The sequence below is a fragment of the Denticeps clupeoides genome, chromosome 16 (assembly GCF_900700375.1).
Source record: "Denticeps clupeoides chromosome 16, fDenClu1.1, whole genome shotgun sequence".
In the NCBI taxonomy this organism is placed as follows: Eukaryota; Metazoa; Chordata; class Actinopteri; order Clupeiformes; family Denticipitidae; genus Denticeps; species Denticeps clupeoides.
Genome location: NC_041722.1, coordinates 13,170,702 through 13,180,860, shown reverse-complemented (window position 1 = coordinate 13,180,860; position 10,159 = coordinate 13,170,702). Strand labels below are relative to the sequence as shown.

The 10,159-nt window shown below is 47.4% G+C and overlaps 1 protein-coding gene across 1 annotated transcript in view; it reads right to left on the bottom strand.

The window, feature by feature from the left end:
- Positions 1 to 410: 410 nt before the first annotated feature.
- chsy1 (chondroitin sulfate synthase 1) overlaps positions 411 to 10,159 on the bottom strand; it is a 30,896-nt gene continuing 21,147 nt past the window's right edge. Inside the window, exon 3 of the mRNA XM_028957253.1 lies at positions 411 to 3,243. Within this exon, the coding sequence (XP_028813086.1) occupies positions 1,642 to 3,243 (1,602 nt within the window). The 3' untranslated portion in view covers positions 411 to 1,641. The remainder of the gene's footprint in view (positions 3,244 to 10,159) is intronic.

Here is a 10,159-nt window from a genome sequence, read left to right as displayed (position 1 = left end):
TAGACCAACGTTGCGCTTCCCACACCGGTGTGTCTCCTCCTAGCCGAAGTTGCTATAGCACCACGAGCCGTTTTGAACCATTTCATTAAAAGCACCGTTTCACTCTGAACTCCTCCCCAGCCCCCCTTTACCCTTTATTTTCCGAGCTAACATTCATCTCATTGTGTGAGACACTACAGTACACTTCACTCCCACAGGCCGACCTGAGATCTGAACACACACCAGTTTGGTATACAGACAGCAGACTGGCTGGCCGCTGTGAAATGCAAGCAGTTTGTGGTGAACGGAACGGAACTCTGCCGAAATAAGAAACTGTATAAAGGCTGGTGTGGGAGGAGGAGTGGAGGAGGTTTTTTTTTTTTTTTTTGTATGTGCTGAGTAAATAAAAGGACGACACCAGAACACAAAAGTTAGATAAACATTTTCTCAAATTTATTACTTAAATATAAAACTTTTCCCTCTTGCGGAAGGGCTCAAAGAGAGAAGAAATACAAAAACAGAAGCCCCGGAAGAAAAGACGAGGAGCCTGCTGCTGTGGGGGAGAGAGCGGCCTTCTTGTCCCGCAGCAAAATGTCGGGCGAGCAAACACGGGCAGCTCACCAGAGGGCAGGGATTCTGTGACTGAGGGGAGAGTTCATCCACACCCACGTTTGTGCTGTTCCTTAGAGAACAAAAAAAGAAATCTAGCAGATTTCATTGGTTCCTATTACTGGAGCGCTAGTTATTTCCACAGCCAGGGAAGGCCGGAATTATGCTATTATGGCCGGTCGGTTCTCCACCTACAGTATTTTTCACACCTCTGTCTGCACCTCCAATTACACACAAACACACATACAAAACATACACGCTGGCCACACACACACACACACACACACACACTTAAAACACCTCTAGCAACTGTGCAAAAAAAAAAAATAATCTTTGGTAATCAAATTAGTTTTGAGGAGAAAAAAAAAGAAACCACTATTCTTGACTGAGACCGTACAATCTTTCTAATATACAAAAATCTCAGTCATGATGATGAAACAAGACTGCCTATTAAATAAATTAGACATGAGGACATGAATTGGTGATATTAAATCCAGCAGTTTTGTTCACAGAAGTCAATGTAGTCCATGAAAAACAGTGTTATTCCAGAACCAAAAAGCTAGAAAAAAAAAAAAAAAAGTGATGAATGGCTCCCTAATAACATTTTAAGAACCGTAAAGTTCCCCATTTTCCAACTTATCCATATAGCTCTCTGTAAACAACATTCAAATGAGAAATACGTTTAACCCAATACCACAACTCTACTAACACGTACAGCGGATCCTCCGCACTGTCACTCGCTTTAATTAACAATGTCATGAGTGCTCTCCACAGAGGTTCACCACATTTCCAAACAGTTCTTTTGTGTCTCTTAAATAAAATAAAAAAAGCTCATTAACGGGCGATTAAACAAAGACTTGGTTGCTGCTCCCACTGTGTAGGCAATTTTAAAATCATTAGCAGTATCATTAAAAAAAAAAAAAGTTTAATTATTTTGGTGAAATGTCCTTGCGTTTAAAAAAAGGTTTTCAAAGTATATCCACACTGTCTTTGTAAAAATAAATTAGGTAGTTAAACACCATGGAGGTGCTGAGAAGACCCGAGCTTGCGGGCTCACAGCGTCCTGGATGATGCACTGTTCGTGCTGCTGCTGCCGTTTTTACGGAAGTCCTGATCATTCTTTTCTAGCCACAGTTCAGCCAGCTGCTGTGTCGATCCGTATGAAGATGCTTTGGATCCCAAGCACATCTTATACTGCTTTGGGTCCAGGTTGGGGTCACATATGACAGGGTGGTGGACGTGCACGATGCCAGTGTCTGTGCTTCGAAACGGTTTAATCCCTGACTGGAGAAATTTGTTAAAAAGATCCACGTCCTCCAAGCCCCAACCTTGGATGGAGACGTCAAATCCTCCGGCTTTCACCAGGTCTCCTTTGTACACGCAGACGATGCCGTATCCGTAGTGTCTCCACAAACCCGTTTTGGACGTGAAGACGTAGTGGTTGTCACTGGGGACCTTCCCCGCGTAGACAACCCTGGGGTCGTACTGGCTGAAGATGATTGGGAAGTACGTCTGTGCTCCAAGTTTGGTGTTGCCTCGACACCGCTGGAGGAAGTCGGTGGTGAACAGCAGGTCTACGTCACAGTAGAAGAGTAAAGAGTCGTTGGTGAAGTGGGCTGAGCCGACCTCCAAGGCCAGCGCACGGGAGAAGGCGCCGGACACGTACTTTATGTCCATGTCAGCCCGGGGGTACTTCATGTGGTACTGCTCCATCAGATCAATCTGCCGTGTCCGGTCGGTGTCGTTATCTGTGCGGAAAAGCAAGACCAGCAACTTCACGTTCTGGTTGGGAACGAGGCAGACCTTCTCGAAGTTGGCCATGAATCGGCTGAAGATCTCGTAGCGTCCGGAGAGAGGGACCAGGATGTTCACCTTCTTCTCTTTGGGCTCCTTCTGGTCAGAGCTGGACCCACCCAGCCGAAAGGGCACGAGCATTTTGAGGGAGTTCGAGAGGAAAGAGAGGGAGTCGGACTCTTGGTTTATCCTTCTGGCCAGTTCACTGGCATCCATCTCCTCTTCTTCCTGGAACTGGATCTTGCTGAAGGTCTGCTGCAAGTAGGCATGTCTCCTGACTGGCACGGTCATGGTCTTGCCCTTGTGCTTCTTGTAAAGCAGCAGCAGGTCCAGAACGTACTCGGCACCGTACATGGGGTTCACTCGCCGGTAGCCATACTGGATCTCCTTGAAGTCGATCACTCTGCCTCTGGTCTTGGCATTGGCATTGATCATTTCCATGACCTGCATGATGATGTCGTCGAGTGCCATCTTCTGTGACGATTCCATACTGCGGCGAGGGGGCTGGCCTTCTGAGGCCGAGAAGATGTACTTGCCCGTGAGGAACTCCCACTCGAGAACGTCCTCGCGCTGGTGCGGGTGGAAGCGCATGAAGGAGGGGGCCACGCCCAGCTGCAGGTCCTCCTTGTGGACCTCGGTGTTGCTGTAGCGGCTCATCTGCACGATCTCGCGGTGCAGCTGGATAGTGCGGTGCCGTAGCTCGGCGATCTTGCGGCTCAACATGTAGCTGTGCAGCCGGTACTGGTATGGAGGGTTCTTGTTGGGGTGCAGGGTGATGGCACGGTGGATTTTACTGTTGTGAAGGTCACGGATGTAACCCTTCTTGTTTGGCTCGTAGTTTTCATAGAACAACTGTTGCATCTAAGGCGAAAAAAAAAGATAAAGCTCATTAAAGTGAGATCATTAATTTTAATTGTCAAAACCATAATTTTTAATTAATAAAAAAAAGAAAGCCATTAAAATTCCAACGTAGTTACCCCTCAATCAGTTGCCCCGACTGAGAGGAATGAATACCCTGTGTAGTTCTGACACCACCCTCAAGTGAGGTCACTCGGTCCAGCTGTGAAGAACCAGCAGTCAGGAGGTTTACAGTGCTATTCCAGCAGCTATGCCATCATTACCTCGGCGTTAATGACCTGCTATTCAATTACAACGATTTTTCACGGCCTCTGAGCCGTGAGAAGAGTTGCTTTCATCTCGTGACTTGCTGATACCCCGTCAGATCACAAGTGTTTTTGGTTTTAATGAAATCCCAAAATTTGATTTAAAGATAATAAATCTGTTTACAACAGCCTTGGTTCTTGACCTGCCAGTTACATAAGACCCCCCCCCCCCCCCCCCCCGGGATCTTTTTCACGTTTTTCAAATCAGACAGCTTCTGTGACGGATATTTAAGAAAATGAAGTCTTTGCGGTCATCCAGAACCACCTCAAGCCCAAAATATTTTCATAAATGCTTCTAAATGGCATGAATGAGCGAATAGCTGATTCATTTAAACTATGCCAATTACCCCGACCTCAAACATTTGACTCTGCATTCTCCGAGTGATGAGTCACATGAGGCAAGATGGCGGTGTGCACAGACGCAGCGGCTTACTGCCCCCCACTCCAGGTGCTTCGTATTATGTCTTTACACGTTTGTCTGTGTCGGTTTTGTCTGCTTGGCACTGTGAACACACAGCCGTCAGGATCTCCTGAGCTTGGGACTATGCCATGGTGGGAGTGTTGCGTCGAACTTTCACCAACTCACTAGATGGGTGGTAGTGAGTTGGCAGGGTGGTAGTAGCCTTGTGGGAAACACACAAAACACCCAGATTCAAATCCCACTTACTACCATTGTGTCCCTGAGCAAGACAGTGCTCCAGGGGGGGACTGTCCCTGTAACTACTGATTGTAAGTCGCTCTGGATAAGGGCACCGCATAAATGCTGTAAATGTAAGTTCCCCGAAGACATTGCCAGGATTACAGGGTCTCCATGGATGGTTCTCCGAGGCTTTGAGCTCAAGAGGAAGTGAAAAACAAAGGACACAAAAGCGTGGCTGCAGGGCCGGCCCGCTAGCCCAGCTAAAGAGACCAAGGAACTCGCCACTTCCCAGTGTTTTCCTGACCAATGACCGGTCAATTACAAACAAGACAGATGACTGGAGACTTCAATCAATTCAATAAAGACAGTGCTACCTATTTGTAGAGCATATTACATTTGCAACGGGGTAGGAACACTTTGGATAAAGCCTATAGCAACATCCAGGATGGTTACAGAGCTAAACCCCCTTTACCGCATCTGGGCCTGTCTTATCACATGACCCTGCTGCTGATCCCAGCATACACCACAGTAAGGAAGAGAGATCCCCAAACATTTAAGATGGTACAAGTATGTCCGGAGGAAGCAACACATTAGCTGCAGGACCGTTTTGAGAGCACAGACTGGAGAGTGTTTGAACACCAAGACTTATAGGAACATACCACATCTGTGCGCTCCTACATTAACTCTTGTGTAGACAGTGTCACGGTGGACAAACGTATCCGTGTGTACTCAAACCGGAAATCCTGGATTACTAAAGACGTCCAGGACCTGCTGAGACAACGCAATGCTGCTTTCAGATGGACCGCATTCAGAGACACAATCTGAAAAGAGGCATGAAAGACAAGGCAGCATATAAGAGGAAGATTGAGGGTCACTTCAACAAGGTGCGTCAGATCTAACCCACTGCAAGAAAAAGAACACCATCGCAGCTGAGGACAACGCCACTAAACCCCTTCTTCGAGGTGGCTGGACACGAGACGTCCGCAGCAGTCCCAGCTTCAGGGCAGTTAACCAGGACTGGTCAGTCACCACATCACATCCTCACCCACACTTCACCCCCCCATCAGTTTACAAACAGATCAACTGAAGCTGCCATCAACACAGCGCTCTACACTACCATCTCCCACCTGGAACTGCATAGGCGCTCTGCTAGGCTGCTCTTTGCCGACTTTAGCTCGGCTTTAGATACAATACTTCCGAACAGACTGACAGAAAAGTTACTGGACATTGGCCTTCCCCTTTCCATCTGCTGCTGGATTAGACATTTTCGCAGAGTCAGAATGGCTTCACAGCTTTCCACACTGGATCTCCACTGTGGTGCGTACTAAGTCCTTTACTGTACACGCTGTACACGTACGCTAAATAACGCTATCATCAAGTTCGTGGGGCTCATCTCCAATGACGATGAGACAGCGTACAGGGAGGAGGTCCAGAGACTGGTGGGATGGTGTGTGGAAAACAACTTGGTCCTCAACACCTCAAAAACCAAGGAACTCATCCTCAACCTCAAGAGGAAAAATGCCAACCTGCAACCCATCGACATCAACAGGGAGGGTGTGGAAAAGGTGTGGAAAAGGTGACCAGATCGGAAATGGACGTAAAGAAGGCCCAACAGCAACTCCATTTTCTGAGGGCCCTCAGGAGAGTTAACCAGTCTTCTACTGCTGCTCCATTGAGAGTGGGCTGACGTATTGCATCTCTGTGTGGTGCTCGCGCTGCACGACAGCAGGCAAGATGTCACTACAGAAGGTCATCAACACCGCAGGGAAAATCATTGGCCACACTCCACCTTCCCTGAAGAACCTCTACAACACCTGCTCTCTGAAGAAGCCTGGCTAGAGACTGCACACACCCTGGACGTGGGGTGTTTCAGATGCTGCCCTCTGGCAGGAGATTCAGGGCGCAGAGGACAAGAACAAAAAGAAAGAAGGACATTTATTACAACCAGGCAACAAGCGCTCATTAACTCAAACACATAAACTGCATCTGCTCTGCTGCGACTACATGACATTTACTACAATTCACACCAGCACGCTACCTCACTCATTCAACTTGTTCTGCTCACTCTTGTACAGACTTGTATTTTACATTTACAGCATTTATCAGACGCACTTATCCAGAGTGACTTACAACCAGTATTTACAGGGATAGTTCCCCCCTGGAGCAACTTAGGGTTAAGTGTCTTGCTCAGGGACACAATGGTAGTAAGTGGGATTTGAACCTGGGTCTTCTGGTTCATAGGCGAGTGTGTTACCCTGTATTTATTATGAATTTATTTTGCTTTATTTGTCTATTCTTTGATGTTACTACCTTTTAATATTTTATTCTTATATGTCATTTTGAACAGGGGGGTGGTGGGCAGGACCCCAATTTCTCTGTACTGTTGTACTAAGTATGATTGTGCAATGACAAACTGAAACTTCTTGGTGTAAAGATCAAAGAAGGAATTTCACTGCTGCCGCACATCCGTGGGTTTAAGGATTCAATCAGCAGGGAAGTTTGAAAGCTCGTAAATGATTATGTGTCGTCCATTTAAGTTCCTGAGCCTGAACAATTAAATTACACCAAGGCAAGACAACATCAGCTGTAGAAAAGAGAAAAGGCTCAGACTAATCCATGCTGCTTTTAGCATGTTGAACAGGAGTCTGGCTGGTTACAAATCACAAAAAAAGAATGAATACACGGAGTGGAAACCATCCCTCCATCTAACACTGCAAAACTGCTCGCAGAACAAAACTGAGAAGGAAACGTGTTTGAATAAAGGGTTTGGACAACTAGTATTTCAGGACCGTCTGCATTGTACTTGTATGTCAAAACCATTGTGTAACAGGAGAAATACCACAGCCACTTATCGGTGATGTCTGTCAGAAAGTTGATCGGTTGACTGTGAAGGAACTTCTACGGGTCAAAAACAATTTGTTCTGTTTCCCAGAACCGGGCCCCCGTCCGTGAGTTAAAGTGGCCGATCGGATCAGGTGAATGGAGCCCAGCAGCCTACAAACGGAAGAGCTGGAAATTGCTTGACGAGTTACAAGACGAGCAGCTTCCTTCCAAGAGCTTTTATAAGGCTACCGTACATGTTTCCCCGTCGCATTCCTCGTGTCAGACTGACGAGGGTATCCGTACGCGAGCAGCCGCAGCTGAAACGAATTTACGGCCTGTTTTTATTGGGAAGCGCGGGGGGGCATTTCTCAAACGCAACACACGCTGCACTACGATCTGCGGTCGATTGTTGCACAAAGCGCTGCTTGGAAAATGCCAGCTCTGCCACCCCCTGTTCCACCAACTATCAATTAAAAATTGTTCAATATTAAAGCCGGAACATTCTCTGCCTGTAGGAGCATATTAAAAAATGCCTTTTATTAAACGGCAGTAAATGAAAGTGACTGTGGGAGTGGCGGGGACAGTCAGGATGACGAGAGGACTAGTTACGGCATGGAGAAGACAAACACTCCTTTAAAATAGCATTCGCAAGCGAGGCGACCGGCCCATGGCTGAGGTTTCCGAGTCAGGATATGAAAGGAGCCGACTGCAGGATACTGTTCCTGAGGATGAATCAGACAGCGACGGGGACAACACCCTCGTCCACGCTGCGTCTGGCCACTGACATCTCGTTTTTTCCCCTCTTTTTGGAACTGGCACGGCCTCTCGCACTCCTCGTCAGTCCAGCTCCTGTTTCTTCTGGAGCTCCTCCTGTGGGGCTGTTCAAGGGGGCCGTTCCAGCTGATTGCCAGAGGAAGTAAATAATAGTGACTTGACAGCTCCCATCAGACTCGTGCATCATCAAACGTGGATGAGCACAAGTATGAACACGAATACTTGTCTCAGTTAAAGACCAAAGGGTGGTACCAACCTGTAACGTACTTAGGGTGACAGTACGTGACGATGCCACCCCGGAGGACGGCTGTGTAGACAGGGCCACCAGAAAAATGCAGAGTTTACAGAGTGGAGAGGATTACAGCAAAATCCCTTTTTGTGTGTGTGTGTGTGTGTCTGTGATCGGACCGAGCTCTCCAGCTGATTGACCTTTTGTCCTGCCGCAGGGCAGCCTCATCACGACGGTGACTCCAAGACGGAGATTACCTTGAAATGGCAATTTGTCCGTCAGTGCCTGCGGCCCGCGTGCTTTTATTGAAAATTCTCTGCAGCGAGGGGGAGGAAAACAGGCACTGGCGACGGAAAAGAAACTTGGCTATCGCGAGTGTATCGAGTGTTCCGGGTTTGCCTACATTAATAAATAAGGCTATACTCCACTGAGCAGAACATTATATCTGACTGAAAGTGAATCGGAAGAGAGCTGGCACGTTTTTAACGGAGGCGTCCGTCGACACCCTCTTCCCAGGGAGTGAATACAAGTTCCCTGCAGACTGCGGGGACACGCGTCTTTCTTTTCTGCTTCACGATGCTGTGCAGTGGATGCTGTGCAGCACGGTGTGACCTGCGCTTGTGTGGCCAGATAAATATTTAAACTTCTAAAGAGACCTAATCCCACCCAAGCCTCAGACAAAGATCAATAATTAAACACGGATATTCTACCACTTTCCCCCGGCCGTCTTTACTTCGCTCGCTCGGGTGTTCGCAAGGCTCCCGCATGACGTCTTGGACCTTCTAGATGATGATGGGTCCTGATTACTTGCAACTTCAAGCCGTTATGTGAGTTAAGGTTGATGGAATAAACTGCTGGGGTCTTGCAGGTAGGGTTGCTTCACATCTGAAACGAACGTCGCAAATATTTGTCTGGACGCTTAGTTGGCCACGACACTCACGCACACAAACTCCACACGGATCCTGAGCTCTGACCACACCCTTACACCAGAACCTGCAAGTCATGCCTGCAGGACGCCAGACGTCCGACCTACTTCCACCACGTCTCACTTTCCATCAGGATATGGTGATATGAGTCCTGACGCACACCGCGTGTCCCGTTTTACCTGGAAACAGTCGGCTGCGGTGAGAGATTACCGTAGACCTTCTACTTCATGGCAGTTTCCACCTTCCCCAGCCATAAACCTCCTACTGGCCTTCCTCTTTTACTCATGCCTGGCAGCTCCATCCACAGCATCCTCCTCCTAAATCTCACCTCTCTCACCTTGTCGGCAAGACGGCCAACCCAAACTGTCACTCTAATGCGCTCATTCCTACTCCTGTCCATCCTTGTCACTCCCAACCCAAACCTCCGCATCTTTAACTCTGCCACGTATAACTCGGTGTCCCATCTTTGCCACTGTCTCCATCCAATATAACAGAGATGACCTAAAATGGTCATCTTAAAAAAATAAATAAAAATTGTACTTTTACCACTGTCCCTGTCACACTGAAAACAGCACAAGTATAACTCATGGGAAGAAAACACAAAAGCCTTATCCCAGCCCCTTACTGCAGAATTAAAAATAAATACGGTGACAAGCTATCACTGCAGATATCAGGCCCTGTCACACAGCCCCCTGGCCAGACTCAAGGGTCCTGGCACACACACTGTGACCTCATCCTCACTACCGAGTCACTGGAGTCCTGGGGTTGACCTGGCCACACACACACACACACACAAAGTTTAGATTGGACATGCCAGATAATGTCTGATAACGGTGGCACTTCCCATTCTGACAAGCTGTCTAAACAAACCGAGCTTGTCGCAGAAAACGACTGGCAGGGTCGGCGCGTCTAGTGAAATCTGAAAACTATTCTTTAACACAACTCTACTGCAGACAACAGTCTACACTAACTAAACATAGTGAATAAACTTTATATGTTGGAATAAACATACAGATATTTGAATATGACCATGTACAGTATACAAATATTAATAAAGCCTGTGATGTTTTACATGAAGAGGTTTGTATGTGCAGGGTGGTAGCAGCCTAGTGGGCAAAGTCATAGGTTCAAATCCCACGTACTACCATTGTGTCCCTGAGTAAGACACTTAAGCCTGAGTGTCTCCAGGGGGACTGTCTTTGTAACTACTGATTGTAAGTTG